Below are 25,970 nucleotides of genomic sequence, written 5' to 3' on the forward strand. Positions count from 1 at the left end.
CTGTTACCATTGGCTGTCCTTTAAAAAGAGTCTGAAACTGCTTCTGAGYCATGCCTAAGATTTTAAACCATGTATTGTACTGACATGTGGATTTATGTATGCATTTAGCTCTTTTGAGAAATCTCTGTAATTACATAAGAAATGTGAAGCCAGGATTTCTAACTTCTCTGACATCAGTCTGGGTTTAGACTCAAAATGACCGTCCAGCATCCTCGTCCCTGACTTTTTGCTTTTTTGTTTTTTAAAACTCAAATGTTTGCTATGGAAGAATATCTTAATACCTAGAAAGGATTGTAATTACAATAAATTGTAATTTATGGCTGGTTTTTTTCCAGTTGAGTGTATTAAGCTAATGCACAGCTTTTGGTTTAGTTAATAATGGATTTCATTTAGTGTATGAAATAYTCATGTACACATGTATATTTCTCCAGCATACTCTCATATGCTAAATTGTAGTCATCTCCTGTCCAGTCTTTCTTGTTAAAACCTTTTAGGAGAAAGGAAGGAATTATTTCCTCTAGCTTCTTAAACAGCTTATAACCAGGAAATTTGTGTTCAGTTCCCAAAATTCTGAGATATTTACCTGACTAATCATGAGAAGTACTTCAACTTCTTTCCTGAAATAAATAAGGCTAGACTTGAAAATTTACTCTGATACAGACTGAAGGAATATCCAGGGGAGTGGGATGAACATTACAACTTGTTTCAATAAATGAACAATATTTAGGATACGTAACGGATAACATCGAAGGAAAGAGATGCGCAAAAATCAAAACTCAAAAATGTGATTGATTTTTTTTCCTCAAGTGTAGCAATTTAAAGGTGCGCAAAAATCAAAACTCAAAAATGTCATTGAATTTTTTCCTCAAGTGTAGCAATTAGGTAGAGAAAGCTTGAAAGTCAATTTATAAGTAGATAAATGTGAATGACACAACCTGCATCTGTGTTCTTACAGTATTTTTCTTTTGCAGGATCTCCATAATCTAGATCTTATGATTGGGATTGCATCCRGTGGAATTGCTGTATATAGAAAACTCATCTGTACAAGCTTCTATCCCTGGTAAATTCCTTCATTGTGAAAAAAAATGTCCAGTTATTTCAATCTTACTTCCATTTGCTTTCACATTTATTCCAAAGATACCTACAATACATATATTCGTTCTTTATGAAGTATTGTGGTATTTCCTTGTGTTTAGATAAAAATGAAAACTTGCATGSGCTTTTAAATCTCTAAGACTTTTGAACTCCTTGCACTGTATGAAGTCTTGATCAAGTCAATTTGCATACAGATATGTGTACATGGTTAGGAGGACTCTGTGGTCTTAGAGATTGCTGCTGTTATGCCCAATAATTTGTCTCTCTAAAACAAACATAACCAATCAGTATTGCTATTAAAGCTCAGCAGCTAATTGGCTGAACATTTTAACATGGCATTTAGCAAGAAAATATTTGCTTCTTGGAGAAGAAATATAAAAKATGTTATTTGTAGTTACAGATTTACAGGAAGTAGGATAATATCATTTAGACATTTTTAAATGTCATCAAATAAGGTTGTATAACGTTAACAAGGTTTGGAGTCAGCAGGGGGAGACTTTTGCATTGTTCTCTGATACATAAAACATTAGAATGCATAACAGTGCTGTAGAGAATAACCTCTGAAAGGTTRTTTCAGAGAAAGAAATAATGTGCATAAGAAGTCTAATGTGAATGACATGGGAAGTTACATAAGCTATTATTTTTTAAAAGTGCTTTTGGGCTTTATTGGTTATACCATACTAAAAGTTATAACACGAATTAGAAATTATATGGAGGCTGGGCATTTCTTTACCATTTCTGGATTGGATCAGTAAGATTTTTTTCTAGCCTTTCTTTTTTAAAAGAAGTATGAACTTGGTTTTTTTATGCTGGATAAAACTATAGCTTTGTCATGTTATATGTAAGTTCTTTGTTTAATTTGTAACTATTTTTTCTGGATAACTTCTTCAGTAAGATTGTGTAGTGTTATTTGTTATGACAGAAAAATGCATTATACTGTGTTGTACTTGCTTTCTGGCCCTTAATTACACAAAAAAAAGCCCCTTAACTGTGTTCTTTAAATACTACAGTCATTCTATCCTTTCATTTATGAACCCAACCAAGCAGCTATTTCCTTATAGAAAAGCAATAAAATCAGTTTTAGTTAAAATTTTAGGGAAAAATATTCTGCACAGTCTCAAGATTTTTCTTTTTTTTTCATTGCTGTGAATTGCATGTCAGCTCCCTGGGATATACTGCAATCCTCCTAGATAAACGTATGTCAATAATAATTCTGTCATACAATAGCATAGTGAAAACTTGTATTTTTCCATTTCTAATGCACGTTAAAGCATAGAAGACTTTCATCTTTGTGCCTTGAGCACTGCTCTTTTATACGTCAGACTCTCAGCTTCTTTGAACAGCTGCAGGTCTTAAAAACTGCCAGCTGGAGGCACATTCTCTGTCTTCTGCAAGTCTTGGTCTTCCAGCTGAGTTGACCTAAGTAAGATAGGAAGGATAATAGTTGTTTCTGAAAACTATAGCAATGGYATTTTAAAATCTGTGACTATATGATTTTTTAGGGAAGGTAAAGATAGTTTATAGCACACAAGACCAAAGGAATCTACAACTTCCTGTGCTACTTTTACTCCTGGAGAGCACAGAGGAATAAAAACAGATAGCAAAACATTTTTCACAAAAGCTTATTCTCATTTGCAGAAGGAAATTGAGAGATAAAACCCACAGGTTTTTCAGTTCAAATAATTCCCACTCTAAAATATGAGGTTTAGGCAGTAATATTTTCAGCTGGCAGGTAATGCAGGTGTTCCAAGCTTTCCTACTCTCTCTCTCTCTTTCTAAAAGTTTGTTTGTTTTTTTTTTTTTCACCTTGAAAAAAAGCTCCCTACACTGGGGCTAATTTTTAGATATGTTATGTCTGGCATCTTGCATGAGTTGATCAGAATTCTTTGTGCAGGAATGGTGTCCATTCCCTGATCACCGCCAAAACAAGCWAACACTGAAAGCCACCAAAATGGAGTTTCTTGGGATGTATTTGTAGTATGGATTCTYACTTTTATTGTAGACCTCAAAGAAGAATATATTTCTGTAATGSCAGTGTGCTATTTATTTAGGCTTTTTATATAATACCGTTTGTACCGAGTGGTTTTTCCTATGGACTGTGCAAACTTCACCATTAACGAGGTAGAACTCAAGGTGGCAGCAAACACCATCAAAGTGCTCTTTCTGAAATTTTTAAGTAAAATACTCTGCAGTGGATGACAACAATACAACTRTGCCATATGGTAGTAGTCAAAGGGGACCAAAAGTTTTCAGGAACAGAGGCAGTGAGAGAGTTCTGCCTTGGCAAAAAGAGGCTTTTCAATCAAAGCAACCTACGTAAAGAGCTGACTGATCAGTCAGCGGCAATGCAAGTCAAGATAGTTTAAAAAATAGCTTTGGATTTAATGCAGTATTTTATGCACTCTGCAGRGTTATTCTCAAGGGTGTTTAACTTGGTTCTTGGTAATTTCCAAATTGATTTTGCTAGTAAAATATTAATGACAGAAGCATACACTCTCTGTATCAGCAGCAAATAGAGTTAGGTATTAAATGCTGTTTTGTGTATGCAGTTTTACTGCTTTGAAAACTTTAGAGAAACTGCTTGAGGAATGCATAATACGTTGCTAGTTAAAACTTGGAAAACAACTATCTTACACAGCAAATTGGAAAGWACCTTTATTGATTAATCTTTCAGTTGCAAAGGATAGGATTTACAGGTAGTGAAACTTTTTTTTTTTGCTTCAACTCACAAGTGCCAGTTATTAGTGCTAAGTGCTAGGACAGGACTGCCAGTTTAATCGTAAATTTGCAATTCTCTGGCCCACGGAGTGACAAATCTATTTTGATGCTTGTGAATGATAGGAAGATGGGACTCAAAAGATCCATCACTCTTAATATGCTACAACTAGTGAGTGCTTTATAAGTAAACCATGAAATTTAATTATTTGTGAATGTTGCACAGTTACTGGAGAGATTGTTGGTGAGAGACAAAGGCYACTGAGCCACCAGTTGTATAACAGTAACTATATTCTATTCAGGTAATTTTTGGGTATGGCATCTGCAAGAACTTGTTAAGTCTAAATCCTTTGACACCTTAATCTCTTGGATCTTTTTGTAGATTTTGCTAGATGTGAATATTCACTCATTTTGTAGGCGTAACATTGCAAAATGGTTTTTAGTTATTGTTAAATAAAAATGTTAGAGTAGCAAGTGTTCTTTGTGCCTGAACTRAATAGGTTCAGTTGTACTTTAGGAAAAATTAATATAATTGAGGGGGTACTCTATTTAGGAGAGTGTCAAAATGACTTTAAGTCCTGATTTAACTTGAAGTGATTGCATGATCATGCACTGAACCATAAGGTTGGTTTTGATTTRTTTTTGGTTTTGTTTTTTTTGTTTGTTTTGGGGTTTTTAAACAGAAAACAGGAGGTAGTAGAGAGGGAGTTTTGCTACTTTAGAATGCTGGCTCCCTTTTTGTTGTTGAGTGGAGGGTTTTTCACTTAATCTGCAAGGTCAGTTTTCTGTGTCCTGCATTTCTGCTGGCTCCATGTTAAGGTAAGAGCAGACCATGACAACGACGTTGTAACCTGTGAATAATTCCAAAAATGTGTTTGTTGAAGTTCAAGAAATGTGGTGAAAAGGAACCAGACGCACAAACATTGAGTGATGCTAGTTCAGGCAGAATAGCACTAGAATCAAGAAAGAATTTGTATCTGATGAGTTCAGCTCAGTAAATACAACTGAAAATTTATATGACTTGTCAGGTAGTTCAGAATCTGAAACTTTTAGATGAGCAGCTCAGATCACTTGTGTTTGAGGTAGCAAGTCAAATGGCGCAAGTGTTTCAAGAGTTGACCTCACAGGAGAGGTGGATAAGTTTTCGACTTTCCATTAGTTTTCATACTAGTTTGTCTTGTCAAAGAATYGTGTTGAAATACCTGCTTTTGGGGGTTCTGTGATTGATGGAGAATAGCATATTCTGAAATTGGCACTCACAGTTTTCCACCTCTTGTGCAGGAGGGGGATAGGTAATGCCATGAATATTCTTGTTAGTAACTAGCAAATATTCTCTCTTGTGTCCATGAAGGATGTATCTCTATAACTCAATGCATCTCCTGTGAGCAGTGGGGAATGAATTTTATGCCACCCGCTTGATGAGAGTGATGCAAAAACTGTGCCAGAACTGAGACGACTTTCAACATAGATCATACCTGATATCTAACATCCTGTGAAGCATCAGTCCATGGAAATATTCTGAGACTTTTGGCAATAAACTTACAAAACCCTTTCATGATTTTTTTTCTGGCCGAATATTACTTGATCAGACCTTAAATAGCTTTCTTTAAGATATCCGTAAGATTCCAGCTGACCATAGATCWGAGATTTTTTTTAGTCTGAAAAACGCAGGTTTTCAGTTACTGAAGTAGAAGTATTGCAGAAAAAATTTAGGTATTTAAGATAAATCTTGTTTTGCTGTGGGAAGGTGTGTGGGTAGGTAGAAGTTTGTTTAATTTAGCAAAACTTAYAAGCATGTAATTAAAATGAAAATTGCTTGAGTACCAATTCCAGCTGTAATCTTTACCTTAGAAAATATGTATTCACACTGTGTATATATAAAAAGAGGTGTTCAGTTCTAAAATTACCACATAAATTACACAGCAATGTTAATGAAGTGAAAAATGTATTAAAACTCATTCTTACAGCTTTCATCCTTCTAAAATTATGATTTTATGTAGAAGTCTTGTTTAGTTATTAGCACAAGTACGTGATACTTTTCACATTATGAAATCAATTCTGCAAAGCCTCTGCAAAGTTTCAGTTATTGTGAGACCAACCTTGTCATGTCATTAGGGTCTTAARTTTTGTTCCTTTAGTCACAGTTGTCATATGACTCCGAAGTTATACAAAACTTGACACATTTAACATTTGTGCAGCTTAGTGTAGAAGATGTCATCAAGTTTTTGCTGCAAGAATAGATTTGGTGGGAGAGAACTRCTGTGAACTATTTAAAGATTAAACGAGGACATGTATTTGCCACTCAAAACAGGAGATGGCTGCATATTATTCATTGAACATTTTACAGCTATAATTTTTTTAGGCTCGCTGTACACAGTATTATTTTTCATTGTTTTATCCTTGAAAACATTGTTCAGTATTYCATGACATGTTTCTTTCTTTTAGGGTGAACATATTAAAAATTTCCTTTAAAAGGAAAAAGTTTTTTATACAACAACGGCAAAAACATGTAAGTAGTCCTCCAACTTTGTTCTGCTCAAGTGATCATATTCAATATTTTTATATTAAATGTAATCTACAAACTGCTGATCAAAAGGCTCTGTTGTGATAATTTGCCTTTGAAACTCTCTTCTGTTCACTTGGTTTTRCTATTCTGGTCTACTTATTCCCTCTCCACTTTGTTTGTTTCTTTTCCRACACTGAATCCCTCCATTTTCAGTCTGTTGTACTGTATCTTGCCCATGGAGGTTTCTTCTCCCTTGGAGACTTCGGGTAAATGCAGATCTCCATCCTTTCTTCACTATTAACGTAACATATTTCTCTTTTCTTTTTAGCATCTGCTGCTCTTTGCTTTGTTGCTCTCCCTGTCCTGTCTAGTTCCTTAATGCAGGGAATCTACTAAACAACTGCTTATCTTGTGTAGGGGGACTTTGTGAGATCACTTCAGCTTATAGGGCTCAGAGYTCAGGAAGAAATCCAGGTTCGTGGAGGAAAGGAGAGCTTTGCAGCTGAAAAACGTGAGGCTGAAGAGGGGAATAGCACTCCTCCTGCTGTGTGTAACATGGAGGGCTTTAGGAGTTGATAAATTATGTGAAGATAGTTGATAAAACTAATGTAAAATTTTTCAGCTCTTCAGGGTTGAATTCTGTCAGTTGCTTTGTTCTCTTTGCAGAGCAGTTGAAATAGGAGTCTATTTAATGGGGAGGAAAATCTTTTTACAGAGCATAGATTATTTCATRTGACAGAAAAAAGTCTCTCAGAAACTAGTGATCAGCAGATGTATAAGAATCTTAATCCATTTGAGAACAAAACTCAAGGACATAGTACAAGATGAGCGTTAACTTGTACTTAAACTTTATGAAAGCTCTTTCTGGTAGTAAATGAGCTCTTAAATTGATAGGAGCTGTGTTACAAGACYACCTSTTGACCCACAYAGATTAGAAGGTCTGCTGAACACARATTTCAGGGAGGCCTTTTTTACCCAAAAGGAAAATCTTTTCTTCTTTTTTCTTTTCTGTGTGTCTTTCTTTTTTTCCCCAGTGTGGCGACTTCTTGGAAATTTGGGGAGTGTGCAAGTATGCTCATATTASTTTTCAGGATTCACATTTAAACAAAGTTTAGTGTCTAGAGACAATGTTACTGCACTAATGCTTGCRCACTCACATAGTATGCACAGACTGTGTCCTTCCCTACACACTGCGGAGGGATTTAAAGTATTGTTTTTTTTACTAGCTGTAAGTTTCTAAATGTATTGTTTATATGCAGACATGTCACAGTGTGTTCATMTATATTTCACTGCATGAAGAAATGAGTGGTTGGTAAACCAGTCTGCTCACTTGTGAGTGTAAATATTTGCAAGTAGTAATTTCTCCTGGATTTGAGGGTTAAAAATTCACTGATAAGTARTAATTTTAAAATCTAAGTATTTTCAAATATACAAATAAAGGCAGGCTTACAAAGAGCAGTTTCCAAATGTGTCTGTGACAATAAACATAGTAACAGAACTCTCCAARAATGATTAATAAAATCGGGCTCGGAACTAATTGATTTTAAGGTCCCTTCCAATCCAAACCATTYTRTGATTTTCTGAAAATGAGTGTACTTACAGTGGTTTTAGAGCATAGAAKAATTAAGTGTCAATATAGAATAATCTGTGGATGTAATATARAATATGTGTGTTCATTACATAAAGACTTTACTGCTGTCAAAAGTAGAATTTTTCTCTCTGGAGACCCATGTCACCTCTGAAGAGAGCAGCAATCTTAATTTGTTCAATTAGACATTTGATAAATGATGACAGTGCAAGACTCTTGATTCTTTTAGCTTACCTCCTCTTAAGTGATCATAGTTCTTTGTTTCGTAACCTCAGAGTTGACAGTAGTGCACACAGTGTCATGCATAAAGAACTACAGAACTGTAAGAAAAATAAGACCAGCTGCATGACCTTTTTACTCCTTCTCAGTACAGATTAAAAARCAGACCAGGTGTGCTACTAAATCTGTGGATACATCCATCTTTGTCAAACCCCTTTGCTTTAAATTTAGGGCATCAAGTCTGCAGTACTCCAGTGATATTGCTTGGAAAAGCTTGCTGGTGCAGTTCAGTGGGAGAGACAAGAGTGGAGTYCCAGGGATTTCACCAGATCAGTGGGTCACTTGAGCGGTGTGTAAGGGCAGATGACTGCTTGGTGTCAGTCTTTGAATTCATCTTTTTTGCTTGGAAATACAGAAGCAAATAGGTAAATGAGTCTGAAAGTAAGGAAGATGAAAGAATGTGGGGAAAACAGAGCAGATACTGTATATTCATAGGCAAAGTTTGACTAAAGATGATGAGAGTGCTATAGCACTTCTTTTCTGTTTTGTATATCATATGTGGATTCTTTACAAAAATCTACAGAAAGTTCACAAAGGCAATGAATTTGCAGTCCTYTTGGATGTGCCATGTTTCGCTAACTTTTTCTCCTCATTTCTTCTACTCCAATTTCCTTTTCTTATGTGCCTTTTCTGAAAAATCAGCTTACCTTATCTCGCTCTTTCCCTGCTACTCACCTTCTCTTTTACCCTCCCACTGCTTCAGTCTGTTGATCACCTACTTGATTAGGAGTACACAGTATTTCTGTTTCTACTGAAGAGCTACAATAAGGACTGGGGAGTAAGACTGATGAATCAATGTCTGGTGCTATAGAAGCTCATGACATATTGGCTTAGTGAAGGATGCAGGATTTAAGGCAGGAATAGGAACTTTGCTGTCTAGAGACAACATTTTGTACCTTTCAGAAATGAAATTCTATTTTCAATGTGCCTATCTAATGCTTAAAAACAACTTCATTTGCTGCATACCAAAATATATCTTTATTTTCTGTAGATATTTTCAGATTTTCTGTGAATTGAATAGGCATACAACTGATGCAAAAGGTCTTCCATATCCTGAACTAGCAAGCCACTCTAGCTGTGGAATTTTTCCCTTTACCTTAATGGCCACAAATTTCTCTAATCCTCATTTCTCAATAATCATTAAAATGCCATTYTTCTAGAACTTGAGTTGAGAAGTGTGATGGGCATTAGATCCTTGGATCCCACTAGAAATCTCCTCACCTTTGAAAAAGTACACAAATCTAACAGCATGACTWGCAAGGTGGCTTGTTAGTGAGGCCAATTGTTATTAACAAAAATGTATGCTAATCTAAAAATTGAATAAGTTTTTATGAAATGTCTCAAAATATTTTTCCTAGTTTAAATCCATATTAAGACTTTTAGTCCTCTTAGAGGCTGCTAAGAAGGTTCTGAGGCAACAGAAAAGCACACTCGTGATGTAACAAGCAAAATTCWTTACTATTTTCAAACCTAAATTTAAAAACAGAATATTAGGTGTACTTAATTCTTTATAATATGGCTTTTCAGTATCCTTGAGATGTTTGAATAAAGTATTTTTTGAGGCAATTGAAAGTGCTGCAGGCCAACAAAAATATCTATACACTTTGTCTGCGGGAGCAGTAAAACCCTTCAGGTAGTGTTCAACCAACAGGGAGTCTGTCAGAAATGGCATTTGTCATTAAATCCTTATGATGTATGCTTTATTTCAAGTAATTCTGAGTTAAGATTTCCCTATGCTTTATGCTTTATTTTACATAACTACTTAGAAGCAACTGTGGTGAATTGACAAAGACAAATTGGTTCCAGTATGCGCGAGACTCAAATAACAATCCCACATCTTAAAAAGAAAATATTTTAAAATACTTTAATCGATATAGAGAAAACATTCCTGAAAGATTGCAATTGGTTAAATGGTTTTCGTGTTTATGGAAAATCAAGAGGCAAATCTTTTTTTCTCTTGAGAGTCTCACTGTTTTTCTAAAGGAGTGTCTGAAGCCATAGATTCTCTGACCTACACATAACGTGATTTGCAAGATGCAGGGTTGATCTCTGATACATGGCATTTGTAAAATGCTGCATAGAAATAAAAAGAACACAAGAAAAACAGATTGACTCTTCCAGCCAAGATGGTCTGTAGTTGCTTCCCAACAGGATTGTTGCGGTGAGAAAGCAAAAGGTTGCCTGTCTAATTATGTGTTGGGATGTCAAAATCAGTGATATTTTAGAGAAGCTGGGAAAGATGAGTGATGAAAACTTGGGTTTTTTTACTAAAATGCTGAACTGTGATATAGGTTGACTCAGGTCTCACGTTATCTTCTCTTTGCTTTGCTCTCATTCCACTGTCTTTGCATCAATAACTAGATTAACTAACCAAAGCTTTCTCCTGTACAAAACTCATGGGCATAAACATGGGTGGCACAGTTGTGTTACTCTCATGTTTCACTGGCACTTTGGCAATGAAGTTACTTACAAGAGTTTGCACCGAGACACACAAGTTTTGTGTTCTGCTGCCTTMTGATTCTCCTCATTGTGGCCTCACGCTATCATCCAAACAGGAGTGGGTTTGAACAGCGGTAAAAGCAACTCCAGTCCCATAACAGCTGTTTTCTTTCCCCCAGAAATCATCACTGTTAACATCTTCAGTTTCTTCTGAAAGACTATCAAGAATATGCTTTTTGCATAATATAGCTCTTGAAAGAACATTATTGATTTGAAACCTTACGTGAAGAGTTTGATTTCAAAGAATRTGGGGCTTTTTCCTTTTTTACATTGCACCCTTAATGGAATGTTTTAAAGCATTTTGTTTGTCTTAGGAGGTCAAAATCTGACTGGAAACCCTTAAAAATATGTTAATCAGTATGACATGGCACTCATATATGCAAAATAGTTACTGCTGTAGACTTAAATATTTCATTAACATTTCATTAACTTATAAAATGCACATTTTGCAGTTTTGAATTTCACTTGGTCAGGTATTTTGGCCATTTCCAGCTCAAAATCTACTATATGCTGATTTTTTTTGTTTGTTTGTTTTACTCAATGTATTTTTCATGTTTAAGCCTAAAATAATTTATTGTTGTTTTTTGAGCTTGTTTGCTGTTTCATCTTCTTGTGTATGTTGAAACATGGTGTTCCCTACCGTTACAGAATGAATCCAGAGAGCATATTGTTGCCTTCAACATGTTAAATTACAGAGCATGCAAAAATCTTTGGAAATCTTGTGTAGAGCATCACACATTTTTTCAGGCAAAGAAGTCACTACCTCATGAAAAAAAGATATTATCACATTATTGGACTCTGGGTTCTAGAAATCCAGCAAAGTAAGTATTGTGTGAAAGCGTGTTTTGCTCTGTGGTGGGAATGGGAGGATTTGTGCCAGTGGTTGCTCAAGTTGGAGTGGCAGAGTTCAGTCCTGTCCATAGCTTTGTCCCAGTCTRTATATAAACCATTTGACAACTTATGTAGTTGTGATTTCACTTTCTGCAGTGCGGTCTCCTTCCAATAGAATTTTTCTTATAATTGCTTCAAAAGGTGTTTGAATAWATGTTTTACTGCTGGTTTTTTTCAACTTGCTGCTTCATTCTGAAGCATAAAAACACTGGAAAGGAAAAATGTCATGTAGCTAATGATCCAGTAAGAGAATTTGCAGAACAGATTTGTTTTGAAATGTTTAGCCATTAGTGTCATGTACACATTCTGTTTAATATGTTAGGGCAATTTCTGAAGTGCATCMTGCCACCACTTATTACTGATATAAAGATGAAAAACTTTCCCCCATTCAGGTATTCAACATACCCCTGTTGTGACACTTCAGATCCTTTATTTGCCTCACTGGATTCTTCTAGTTACAGAGCTGATAGTTTCCTAGTGTTATCTAAGATCTAGTTAATCTGAAATAATTCTTTAGAGCCTGTAATTTTTCTATATGAAGCTGGGATTATCCCTCCCCATATGCAGTAGCTGGGCCCTATCTTCATTGAAGTTAAGATGCCATTTAATTGTCTAGTCTCTTGACATTGTAATGTCCTTCTCCATTTCTTTGCAATTGGCTTTGTTTTAGCTGTTCTGTGTGATTTTTTGAAGTGTGAGGTTTTACTCAAGTAGTTCTGCTTTTTTATCTTAGGGGCCTTTACGCTTTTTTGATAAATATCAGTCACAGTGATTTATTCYATTTTAATGATTTGTTCTGTGGCTATATTTATCGGCAGCTCAGCTACAAAGGTGTCATGTCCTGTGTCTCTATTGTTTCATCCATCCCATCCYGATCCACTTACCTCACACCCCAAAAACATTCTGTAGTGAAACTTATAAAAATATTTCATATTGATAGTGAATGAAAAATAAAGTCTTGTGTCTTTATCTTCTCTGTATGGGAGATTCTTGGGTGTTCTTTGAGTCTTTGATGATCTGTAAATTCTCTAGAAACCTGCTTGTTCTCAAGATTTCTGGAGAAGTATTATATTGTTTTCTTKTTGTTCATTGGTAGTGTGTTTTTGTGAATTTTTTTTGTAGCGTATTCCCTTAACAGTTTAATTTTACATTTAATTTGGCATACTGATTCTCTCTGTTTTATTTGGATAAACTTGAATTTCTTAATGATGTCAACATGGTTCAAATACCTTCTCAGACTTTGGTGGCTCTTTGTTTTTTTCACACTCCATTRTCTCTTGTTACTGCAGAAATTGATACCAAGTGGACTGGTGTTGCTTGTAAATGAAGCAGTTAATCCATGAGGGCTGTCCAACAGTAGGAAGTCTGATAAAATATTATGTTTTCTGCTGGACTGTAATTCTGTGTTTTCACRTAGTACTAGATCATAGCTAGATGGTCTGGTTTCTAGATAATGGAAAACAAGTAGTTGTACAAACAGTATTTCAATTTTCTATAATTTTACACCTCCCTATTTTAATAATTATCTCTTTTATGGAGTGTTATGACCTTGTTTTTCCTGTAGTGGAGGTGTTGAGGAGGTGACTCTCAGAGCTGGTAGGATTGTCAGGTCCTGGAGTCCTTTATTTCTTTCAAATTTGCAAAGTGAGTAAAAACCCTGATCCTCCTGTACACAGATACATACACACAGGCATTGCATGCCCTTTATAATGTTAAGAAAGAAAACAATATGAGTTCCAAAGGGTACCAGTTTAGTATCATTTCAATTTTTACCAAACATTTTATTTTTGACAAATTACAATTTTGACAAATTACTATTTCTTGATAGTCTATAGCACACATGATAGTTYTCATTGTTGATCTGAGTTACTAAGAAAGAATTCTTTTTGAGTGATTTCAGTRCTCTGAGGCATTATATTTACTGAATTGCTTACTTAGACTTTTAAGGAATCTCTAGGGGGAGAATCAATTATGGAGACACCTTCCATCAGCTTAACAATAACCTCTGTGCTAACGTTTTTTTTGCCTTATGTATATCCGCAATGAGCATGAATTTTAGGGTCTACATGAGGAAGAAGTAACTCAGCAACCATTGCTATGAAAGACTGCTAAAGTACACAAGAAGCAACAGTAATTTTGAAAGGCTTTCAGTAGTGCCTATGAAGTTGGTCACTGTCACAGAGCAAATAACATTTTCTCAAAAGATGTAAGAAAAAATGTGAAAAAGCCACTTCTGAGGTCATATGTCATATATTGAAAATTTTTATTTTCCTACTTGTGGAATGTTGCAAGAGTTTCCATATTCCTTTTCAGGGATGGCTCTGAGCTCATGTGGAAACTACATAACCATAAAAGATTCTGCATTCTCCCTTATGAAAGGGAACAGATTTTTGGATTGTATAAATCAAATGAACACAAACAGACAAACCTAACCACAAAACCAAACACTCACAGAAAAACTCCACCAACCACATCATGCAGTCCTGGAGGTTTAAGATTGACTTCTATTCAATAATTCTTTTCATGCCACTTCCATCAACTGTGAATGRTGCCACATTCAGGTTTCACCATCTTAAATATCATGGGTTCTGTGGAATTTGTGACTTTCTTGTAYTATTTCTTCTGCACTTATGTGAGGCAGATAGCCTCGCATTTATTGCATCAGCTCGAATAGTTGCTGTGCTAGAGTACAATTTCTTATTTGYACATACCTGTGCCCTTCTTGATTCTCTTAGCTTAAGGTACTAGTGGCACTCCATTTAAATTAGGCTGCTGAGCTGTGTAAATCAGCTGTAAACTTTGTTCTGGGAGCAGACTGAATCATATCTCCTACACTCAGAGAGGTAAATTTTGGACTGAATGCTGAATAACCTCTCCTAGGCACATTCTCATTCCTTGTTGAAAAGCTAGAAATGTATCTGTATTTTTCACCMAGAAWAGCCTSGGTAATAGATGGGAGAAAGGAAGCATCACTTCAAGATAGTACAGCCCATTCCAGAAAGGCTTTGGCAGCCTCTCAGAATGTTTGCTGAGAAATATGCTGATATTTGGCATCTGAAGGGCAGCTACTTGAGATTCAGGAGATTGTTTATCTTCTGAGCCTTAACTGAAATATCTAGATAATATACTGTATAAGTAACTTTGTGGTCTGGAATGGGGKTTTAGGATTAGAGTTAGGGTCTAGGGTTCGGGTTTCCATTGCATGAGCTATTTTGCWCTTCAAGTTGTCTGTGTTGGAAAATGCATGAACMKCCACTTGTAAAAAAGAAAAGCTGAYTAATGTGGAGTTCTTCACWATGCATTTTTTGTAATGTGTCCTCTTTTCCTCATCTTTCCGTCTGCTCCAACTATGTAAGGCTTCTTGAAAGAATTCTGTTTCTAACGGAGATCAGTAGTTGGTGCCTTGTCATTGTATTCAAAAGTCTTAGAAAAATAAAATGGGTAGTATAGACAAAAGCTTCTCCTGAGYTGATGGATTTTGTTTACTAAGCATGAAAATGTGTATGGATAGCTGATTGTGATATGTAGATGCTTTATACTAAGTTTTTCCTCCGTTTTTTATACTGGGAGAAGCTTTTAAAGTACATTTAGAAGATGAAGGAATTGATTTCCTTTACAATCATGAACAAGATATATGGAATGCTTCAGTATACMTAAAAAAATGTTATGTGTTGCTTTTCTTTGGCTTATACAAGCAAAAAGTAGTACAGTGCAAAACATACTAAAGGTTTGATTTTAGCTAAATACTCACAGCATAACTAACACTTTTAAAATTTTTTAATGCTATGTAATATTGAGACTTTTCAGCTCTCATGTACTCTGCTATCCCAGMTGCTCATTATGTACAGCTCAGGGTYTAATGAGCCAAAGGTGTTTTYTMTRTAACTAATAAATTGTTTCTTCCATGAGAAATCCCAGGCYTGTAAACCCAAAGATAAGCCACTTATCTTTCAGCTTGACTTGTGGAATGCYGTATAAAATGATGCATAAAAGTTAGTTTATCTCAATTTCATTCTACTTTAAARTTTTCTTTATGCTGTGTAATTTTACTACTAAGCTATGTTTATTGCTTTCCTGGCTGTGGTTCTGATCCTGATGCAGCTCTTTTCTTGTCAGATTTTTGTCACAAGAAGCAGTTCATACCTGGAGATCCTATTTTCATGTCAGATTTTTCTTTAATGGTTTAYCTATAAGGAGCACATCACTCAAAATTTGCTTCCTTCTGGAAATAGYGTGTTGTGTGGTGTAGCCCTTAATTGATGAGGCAGCAAGTAGATGGATAAAGTTGTTCCGTGCTCAGTGAAGCTCTTGGCAAATTGTTACCCCTCTATGAGTATTAACAGGGAGCTCCAGAACATTTTACCTGAATTTGAACTGTGTTTTGTCCAGCACTCAGTTCAGTGCCAGTAGGACATACCRAATTTCCTGTTTTCCCCTCCTTCTTTTTAAACACAATTGGGTTAAAAATAATTCTCAGAAAATGTTATTTTTAYCCAGGCTGTGATTATCAGTGTAGCAGAGATTAACAATCACTTTTATTGTCACAAGGGTGGGACAGCAAATGTCTCTGTGAGAATGTAGATGCATAAGTAAGGAGGAGTAAGCACAAGAGGGGACTCTTTAAATTATAAASTTGACTTTCATAAGCATATTTTATTTCATTTAAGTCTTCTATGCAAAATAATTTAGGTTTTGTTGTTCTATATCTTTTCAGGTCTGTAAACAACCAGTACTGCAGAAAAGTGATAGGTGGGATGGTTTGGAACCCATCATTGAGACGATCCTTATCCGTTGAGCACCTTGAGACCAAAAGCCTTCCTTCTCGATCACCTCCTGTTACCCCCAATTGGTAAATCCATTTTCAGCCTTTTCCACACCTTCTACCTCCTACCGTTTCTAATTGTATGTACTCTAGCAGAATAATTATGTAGTGTGTACATGTATATTTAAACATTGTTATTCTGAGAATATATATGACACCAGAAGAGTGGGAGTCACCTCARCTTTAGCAAGGCTTTCATGCTGTCTACCAAAATCTTGTACCCAAGTTAAGATGCCATGTTCTGGATGGGTGGACAACAGAGTGGTTAAGAAAAAAATGTGAAGATGTTCGGATGACTGGACTAAGAGGGGAGTTGTTAGTGTGTCATACTCTGCCTGGACAACAGTAAAAAGTCTCTCTTGAGACCTTTCCTGCTTGACATCTTGTTGTGGTTTGAACCCTGGCTGAACACTAAGGCATCCATGATGTTTCYCCCAACCCCCAGGAGAGGCAKAAGGGAGAACAAAATCCCTAATTAACCCAAAGATYTATGGCTTTTAGATAAAAYRACGGATTGAGAGGGAGATTTCAYGCTCCATGAAGGTTGAAACAGACTGGAACTTACGTTGCAARATAGATTTATTAYTAAAACTACTAAGAAACTTAGGGGAAGGGAAGAAGAAAAGGCAGAGGGCAAATTTATGAGGAGGCGGGAAGTAAAAGGATGGTTTAAGACACCTGTTTCTCTCCCATTTTGCCCCCCCCTTYCCACCTTCCTGTGTGCAGCGGGARYAGGGATGGGAGTTTTCTGGTCAGTCCTTCACAATGTTGTCTTCCACCACCATAGAAGTGCTGTTGTCCTGCTCCAGGCTGTGGAGGTCTTTTCCCAGGAAMAGACACTATTATCACTGCTGGTGGCATGGGATTTTTTTTCCTTTACCTCAGCCACAGAGAGGGAAGCAGTCTTCCAAGGCTGGCTGGCTCCGTACTCGAACCAGGAGCAAAACTTTACTCTTGACTCTTAACACAGCTCCCTGCAGACATTCACTCACTCCAGGCATGGCCACTACAGCTACAATTAGTCCTCCAAGGCCAGGTYATTTGTATCTCAGGTCTCCAACTGGATATGGTCACCTCAGGAACAGCTTGTTTCCTCCATGGTCTGCATCACAGCTTACAAAACACCTTCTCCTCTGCCTCCCTGGCCTTGATGTCTCCATTTTTTCTCACATCTCCTCACCATCCTCCTCCCCTGTGCAGGGTGGAGGGGATTTGGGCTAAAAGCTAATGAAAGCTGAAAATTACTTGTTTWGAATTCTTCTTAAATATGAGACCATACATCACCATAGAGGTGTAACCAATATCTCAAGTTGTCCCAGGCTTAAACAGCAGCCTGTTCATCACCCTCAGAACCATCAGAGATTGGCCCTACAACACAGGGGGGCAGATCTCTTTTTGCTGGACATGATGAAGAAGACTTCCAATATCTTCTCACAGGAGCCATTTTTTGTGGCTTCCCTCACCACTAAAAACTTAACCTAGCAAAACCAAACATCTTTGTGGCCTGGAGGAGGCAATGGTGTGCTTGATCATAAAGTTTGCRGATGACACCAAACTGGGGGATKAATCAATAAACCTGTGGGCAGGGCTGCTCTCCAAAGGGATCTCAATAATCTGGAGAAATGGGCCAATAGGAAATATGTGAAATTCAATGGATACAGACACAGAGTGCTGGGAAGTAGGAACCCAGTGCAACAGTATTGTCTGCAGTGCAGCTTTCTGGAAAATAGCTTCTTAATCTTATTGTCAGAAATGGTACATGAACCATCTGGTGTGCCCTGACAGCAAAGAGGTCCACTTCAACCTGGCAGAATTAACAGAATCGTAGATGGTAGGTCAGTGGAAATGATAGACCCCTTTTTGCTCAGCTTGCATTAGATTTTATTGGAATGCTGCAGCCCTTTTTGTCTGCAAATACAAGACAGACACTGGAGCAAGCTCAGCAGAGACCACCAGCTCCAAGGTAGTCACAGCCTGGAGAAGCAGGAGTTTCCCAGATGCCTAATTACAGCCTGGAATTACTTAGGAGGAGGCTAGCTACGGGGTGAGGTTGCGTTCTTCAGTATTGCTTGTTGGGAGGATGAGGCAACAGGTATATGTTGAAACAAGAGAGGTTKTGTCTGGATACAATGGAAAAGATGCTTCACCGCATTCACAGTCGCTTGGGGAAGCTGTGTGGTCTGCATCCTTCAGATTTTTTGAGATATGAGTGGATAATGCCTTAAGCAGCTTAAGGTCTGGCCTTAGTTGACCCTGCTTTGGATTGGACTAGATGACCCCCATAAGTCCCTTCCAACCAGAATTATCCTATGGTTAAAACTCTGATCATGTAAGTTTTATTTTACAGGGGGGAAAATAATGTATCAGTTCAGTATACTGAACTAGCAGTGTATGATTGCCTAGTATACCATACAAAATGGTTCAAATAGATTATTTAGAGTGAGACTTATAGGCCTATTATGAAGCTTCAGGTCATAACTGCAATAGGAGAGAATTTTTTCTTCTATAAAGTTTCATTAAATATTCTAATCTTCCTGCTTGTGTTTCTATTTTGTCTTTTTAAGGCGGAGTCCTAGACTGCGTCATGAAATCCGCAAACCACGACACTCATCTGTAGATAACCTTACAAATGAGATTAGTTATATTACTGAAACAGAGGATGTTTTTTACACRTATAAGGGCTCTCCAACATCAAAGGACAGTGATTCAGAGTTCTCTCAGAACCGTAGTCCACAGAGGAGGTAAGGACTTCCRCAAGCAATCCATTGCCTGTTTTGARTTTTTTTTWAAAGCACCAAACATAAAAACCAAAGAGTGGTAGTATAAAACAGTCACAATTGGTTGTATTATTACAATGAGTTCAAACRGTTTTGTATTTGCATAAGCTTTGTTTTGACTAATTGCTGTACTGCAAATGCCATGACACAGAATAACAAGTCAAAAGCAAAYCAACCCTTCATCCTAAACAATACTCAGTAGTTGAGTTGCTAGTAAAATTAGAGGAACTGTTAAGGCATGCCTGTACAAATCTGTAATACCCTGTTTCCTAGTAKCTTTTGCAACCCTTTCCTACCTGTCAAAAACTTCTTTTTGCGAGGAGAAAGACTTWGTGAACTCTTTTAAGATTTCACTCATGTTCCACATCACCAGCTCAGCCTTGTCAGTTGAAAGAGGTATTGCATTTGAGTATACACAAGAACATCGTAATGCTGGTGGTCATCCATCTTTTTCTTCTTCAGAGGAATTGTCGATGACTTGTTTAAAGGCAGTGACTGCTTTTTGGCTGCATTCCTTGAGGACCAACTTTGTTTTCCTCTGCTCTAGCCACTGTTAGGTTTGCTTCCAGGACTTGAAGCCCCTGTGTGTGTGCACTCTGATCATTTGCTTGCTCATGTATTATATTATATATGTGGTTACATTCATTTCTTAATGTAGATTATCACAATATCAACTTCAGAAATAATGTACTAAGTCATTAATCATTCAGTCTCAAAAACAAAACAGGTACATTAAAACAGAGCTGGGCAGAATGTTATGTATTTAAATGCAGGTTCCTTTGTAGCATTACAAAAGAAAAATGGATTCTAGTGATACCTAGTTACTTTAAGGCAAGGTGTATTTTGAGAAGCAATGTTTTARTGGAAGCTGGCAGGACTCACCTGCTTCTGTCACTGTGTGCAGCTACTAAATGTAGCTTAAAATTCTGGGTTTAAATTGTTTTCTTTAAATTCTRTAATAACATTGTTACTCCATTACAGCAGAGAGTTTTCAGTAAAAGAAAGGAAAAATTGACATGTTGTATGCATATTTGGAGTTGGTCACTCTTTTGAGTATGTTAAGTATTTTGAGTTTCTCACTTCATTTCTCTATTTCTCTGACGGGAAGATAGCCGAACCTTAATACTATTTATTAGTACTAATAGCAGTAGTAGCCATGGTAATACATAAAAGTGCTGCCTTTAGATGTTGTAAATAGGAAACCATGCCATTGCTAKGTTTAAAGTTTGCAGATGATACACTTTTAGAAGTGTTTTCTGAGTAAAAGTACTGAGAGGCAGACATAAGAGATGAGGATAGAAGCTGTAGACAGAAAATTAGGTTGCCATGCTGTGTTTTGTGACTGGTGAATTGTGTCCTGCCAGCTAATACATTGTTTTTTTTTTTTTTATTTTCCTTTTTGTTTTCTTCCCCTGTAGTTTTTTGCTTTCCTTCCTGTTTCAGTTATCTTATACCTACTGAGAATGGAGTGGAAAATCCTGCCTTTATGCCTTTTTTCTCTCAGTGAAAATAGGATGTTCTAAATTTGAAARCAGCATATTCATTTATTTTCTGAACCCTAAATGACTGTGCTGAATCTGGGTAATATCCCTCACTGTGGAGATTTGTACTGTTACTACCTTGTGTAAACCATTGTGTTTCTTCTTACATCTTATCCCAAACACATTATCCTTTTTTTGGGTATGTTTGTAATATTTTATAGTCTTCAGGTAAATGAAAAAATCCTTGCATAAATCTGATTAATTTAAATTCAAGTTGTGCGTTTTGGAAGAAGACTGGAATAAATGATCTTTTGTTGTATTGACTGTTAGACTTTTGTRAAGTAAAATAGTAATTAATAATTTCCTTTTTAACAGTTGAGGTAAAATACAAAGTAGCCATACAAATAAAAACCCTTTTTTTTCCTCTACATTTCAATTTGTTCGTACACATTCCAGATTTATTCCTTTTGCATTCTTACAATAGTTGTTACTTGCTTCACTTCCATTGCTGAATTATGTAAAGTAAAACCAGGTATATGTGTATAGTAAAAAAAGCATTCTTTCAGTGAATGCTTTATTGAGAGAGGGAATCTTACCCTGTCAGCTAAATCTGTTTTGGAAATAAAAAAGTTTACCTTGCTTATCTTCAGTATTGAATATGGATGCTTGCCCTGGGCTTTTGCCACACACTGGGAATATTTAAGCATTCCCTWAGAAACACCTTTCAGTGTACTGATAAATCTTGTAAAGCCAACTAACCCATTTTTGCCATGCTGATCTTCAGTAGATTTGAACTGACATAATAGAAAAATGCTATGGAAAAAAACCCACAGATTTCCAATTTCTTTTTCATTAGAGGAGAGCCAAGAGTAGCTAATACACATTGTCTTTAGGGGGATCTTTTTTCACTTACTAGCCCACTGTCTGGGACTGTTAATAAAGGTGTTAGTTAATGCTAATTATAAGTACTATCTTTGGCATGAAAAATTTCTGAAGTATTTTTGGAGAGCTGGCAAACAGCTGTAAATACTGGCATTTCATCATTGAATGGTTATGTCTGGGACCTCAAATACTACTACTACTAATAATAATCCTCCAGCAGCTTGACTTCTGTAAACACCAATTAAATTTACTATTTCTGACGCAAGACTGTGCAAGCTGTGGCTGGCATGGAATATGACTCTTCTCTTATTTTTCCAGCTGCCATCAGCATTTCAGGGTTGGAGGATAATTGTCACTCTTTTTCCCTTTTTTGTCAAAACAGCAGGTGGTTTGTGGTTTGAAGGTAGGATAGACCTACCTTCAAATKGACCTGTTGTCAATTTGCCTTTTTGAGGCAAATCTTAGGTAAAACTTRTGTACTGACTTGCTACCTACCTAATCCTGCCTAGGCACATTCAGAACCTTGGTGGATATCAGAAATGTACAAGCAGCCACTGCTGGCAAAAATACATACATGTGCATTTATTGCTCTCTACAGCTTTTTTCCTTCCTTACAATACCAAGTATATTTATTTTCTTAATAATCAACTTTCTTCCTTGCTTTGTTTACCATCATGTAGGAATCAATCAAGTTCTACTTTCTTTCTRTGAAACAGTACACAATTTAGAAAACAAATTATGTGAAACAGATCTTAGTTTGGAGAGCATAAAACATAACAGTTGTTAATATTTCTTCTTCAATTTCTTTTAAGATACTGTACTGTATCAACATATCATCTAGAATTACATTTGCTGTTAAAATCCTTTAAATGAACTTGCTGGAGATGATAGTCAATAATATTTTGTCATTTCTTATATTGTTTCTCTTAAGGCCATAATAATTTGCTTKGTGTAAACACTGCCTTCCAACTGAAATTTGAGGTCTGTACTATAGGCTGTGACTGGAAAAAAAGAAAATTGGAACATAGCACAAACCATGCACACAGGTGAACAGTAGAAAGCCAGGGCAAGCTAGTGAGCACTGTGTTAGCTACCCAAATTATCTAAGGTACTTTCACRTTCAAGAACCATTTGGCGCTCAGACATGGTGAAAAGAAGCAATTTTTCTCTCTTAGTTTGGTGTCTGTAGAAAAGATTGGAACTGTCCATTACATCTGTATTGTAGACAAAAAAATAGTCCAATTCCAAATTAATTTACACTATCTAAAACTTCATTTGCAGGGCATGAATAGGTTTGCTTATCTAAGCCAACTCTCTCAAATCACACCTGCTTACAAAACTTGTCAGAAAAGACAGTGCTGAAGAGGGCTTCAAGAGGACTTTTGTTTAGCCCAAATCTCTCCAGCCTTTATGCAGAGAACATCCCCTGTTAGTTCTTCATCCTCTTTGTTGCTCTGTTGCTGAGCATCTCAGCTGACTGCTATTGCCACTGAAGAATTAGCACTAACATATAYGTGGACCTCACTCTTGGCTTTCTGAAGTCTCAAAAGTTGCTTTCCCTGTTGTGCAACACTTTATGGCTGTGCCTCACCAGTTCAGAACAGGTAAACCAGTCTGTTTTCTGAGTACATGTTATGCTCACTCTGAGACTCTGTTTATACCATCCCTACATGTGTGTGCACATGGTGCCATTATTATTTTGTTCTAAAAGTTATTTCAAGAACAGGATTGAGATTAAACATACTAATTAATTAGTAAGTGCACTTGTTTGTAACTTTTTTTAGATAGAATTAGCTTTCCATGGTCTTGRCTTCCCTGAAAATGTTTTCTTTGAGAGATTTGCATTCTCTTCATTAATGAACTGCTGTTACTGACTTTTTAAACTTCTTATCTTAAGCAAAGTGGAAAACATCTCTTTTTCTGTGAGGTTACATGTCTTCAGATGTCCTTAAACCCTGAGGTATACATTAGGGAAGTGTTATGAATACAAACTGGCTTTCCTTTAAGATACAAAGTAAGTTATATTATGAGGCTTCATTATCTCTAAAGTTACCTCTGTGGGAAAGCTGCTTTAGTTTGGGAAGTTTATTCAAAGTTGTCATACCATCAGGCATCAACTCATCCTGGCCCTCTACTTTCCTGATAGGTAGCCTGGATAGAGCTCCTGGAGGATGTTGTCTTTGAGAAAAATGTTTTTCTTTCAGTCYAACAGGTTTAAGCCATAACTGGTTATTTTTAAAGGCAGACTGATGGACTTCAGCAGGGAATTGTTTTTTATTGCAATTTTTGCTTTTTTTAGCCAGGTATAGTGCTTAAAGATTACCTCTGTTGCAGTCTGTCTTGATAAAGATACCACTACAGTTTACAAAATTGGAATAAGGAAAGACTCACGATGCAGAGGAACAAATTGTTCTTACTGTTTTGCCTTTCCCTGACACTGCTGTGATCTGTATGCTACTGTGTTGTTTAAGGGGAAAAGGTACAATGAAAATGAAAGTCATATTAAAGTATGTGACATTGTTTCAATACCAGGCTGGAACATTCCACAACATCTTTGATTTAAGCAGTTACCTTCAAATCTTAAGTTGGTTTTAACTGAAGTAGTAGACTGGTTATGTTTTGGAATAATGTACTCTGACATGCTTGATCTTTTATCAGATATTAGGTTTTCTCTTGAAAGGCTGCACTGGCCATCCCTAATGTAAGGCCTGGTTCTTGGTGTTGATAGCTAAAAAAAAAAAAAATTAAATATAACTTAATGTGTAGGATTCTTCATAGATGTAGAACTGTTGGAAGTTCCAGAAGAGAAARAGACTCCTTGAAATAAACTAGCCTGTCCTTTGTCCTCAATTAAATAAGTGAAAATTTAAATTGCTATAATGATTTTGCTTGTATCTTTATGTTAAGGCATTTGGTGTAAATGAAAAAAATAATTTCAACTGTTTCAGTAATACGCTTTTTAAACGCTTGGTGAACTTAAAATACCAAGGTCTGCTATGAAAACTTGGAAGTCATGTAACCAAGTACTATTTATGGAGCTTTGAACTTTAATTTTGCCTTGTTTTCATTGTTCCTTTCCTTTTTCTCAAGCATCTTTGAATGCCTGAGGTGTGATACAGATGTTCACCCTTCACCAGGCAACGAGAAATGCAAACAAACAAAAGACAAGAAATGAAAACTGAAAAGCACTGTGTTGTTGAATGTTCTTAACCTCCAGGARCCCAGGTGTGGGAAGCTGCATAGTTTTGTACCATTCAGTAAGAAAAAGGAAGAATATACTCCACTCTTCCCTGTTCATGGATTTAGGATTTTTGTCTGGGAAGGTTTAAGGCTTAAGGGTTTTTTGTGGGAAGACCCATGTTGTGGCCAACACCCACACTTTCCACTTAATTGAATGTCAGTAAGCTGGGGTTTCTTTCAGAAAATAAAGTGTTACATGTAAAGGATTACTGAAATAGATAGTCATTTGTTTTGGCAGTTCAGGATAAACTTAGTCATGTTACCTGTTACAGGACCTGTTTTCCCTTTATATGWGGAGAAGAGCTTATTTTTGACCTTGTAAATTCAGCTTTAATGGCATGTGCTTTTTAAAATACTTTAAAATTGTTTTTTATATTATAGGTGAAATAGTTTGAGGTGTTAATATAGCTTTCACTTACCCTCTTAATGTTTTTTCCATTATTTTGAACACACTTTTCTGAATGGGAAGGGTACTTGTTAAGAAGAATATAAATTTGCAATGTTTCAATACCAGCCAGCAACCAAGCACCGCACAGCCACTTGCTCATTTCCCCACCAATGGAATCTGGGAGAGAATCAGAATTGTAACAGCTAGAAAACCCATAGGCTGAGATAAAGATGGTTAAATAAGGAAAGCAAAAGCCATGCACAGCAGCAAAGCAAAACAAGGAATTAAGCAGAATTCTCTGCTTCCCATGGGCAGGCAGGTGTTCAGCCCTGCCCGGAGAGCAGGGCTCCATCGCACATAAGAATGACTGGGGAAGACAAACGACATCACTCCAAATGTCCCCTCCTTCCTGCTTCTTCCCCCAGCTTTCCATACWGAACATGATGTTATACTGTCAGGAATATCCCTTTGGTCAATTGGTCACCTGCCCAGGCTGTGTCTCCTCCCAGCTTCCCAAGCACTAACAACTTCTTCACCAGCTTGGCAGAACAAAGAGCAGAAAAGGCCTTTGCTCTGTGTAARCCCTGCTGAGCAGTAACAAAACCATCTCTAGATTATCAACCCTGTGTTCAGCAAAAATCTAAAACAGAGCCCTATACTAGACACTGTGAAGAAAATTATCTCAGCCATATCCAGCACMGTATACAAGGTGCCAAAGAGAAAAAATAAATGGCTTATTGGCTTGGAGAAGTAAGCTGATAAGCTGTGTGGAGGGCCTTATTRCCTGAATTGTATTCAATTTCTCCT

At 36.6% G+C, this 25,970-nt stretch overlaps 1 protein-coding gene across 3 annotated transcripts in view; it reads left to right on the top strand.

Annotated features, from left to right (window-relative positions):
- Window positions 1–25,970, top strand: part of PTPN3 (protein tyrosine phosphatase non-receptor type 3) — a 158,931-nt gene that overhangs the window by 97,285 nt on the left and 35,676 nt on the right. For all 3 annotated transcript variants that reach the window (XM_057379243.1, XM_057379244.1, XM_057379246.1), the window contains exons 10-14: window positions 972–1,060; window positions 6,256–6,319; window positions 11,331–11,503; window positions 16,288–16,422; window positions 18,960–19,136. In XM_057379243.1, the coding sequence (XP_057235226.1) occupies window positions 972–1,060; window positions 6,256–6,319; window positions 11,331–11,503; window positions 16,288–16,422; window positions 18,960–19,136 (638 nt within the window). The remainder of the gene's footprint in view (window positions 1–971; window positions 1,061–6,255; window positions 6,320–11,330; window positions 11,504–16,287; window positions 16,423–18,959; window positions 19,137–25,970) is intronic.

This window comes from Malurus melanocephalus, unplaced genomic scaffold (genome assembly GCF_030028575.1).
Source record: "Malurus melanocephalus ecotype Western Australia unplaced genomic scaffold, MMel_1.1 scaffold_395, whole genome shotgun sequence".
NCBI classification, from domain to species: Eukaryota; Metazoa; Chordata; class Aves; order Passeriformes; family Maluridae; genus Malurus; species Malurus melanocephalus.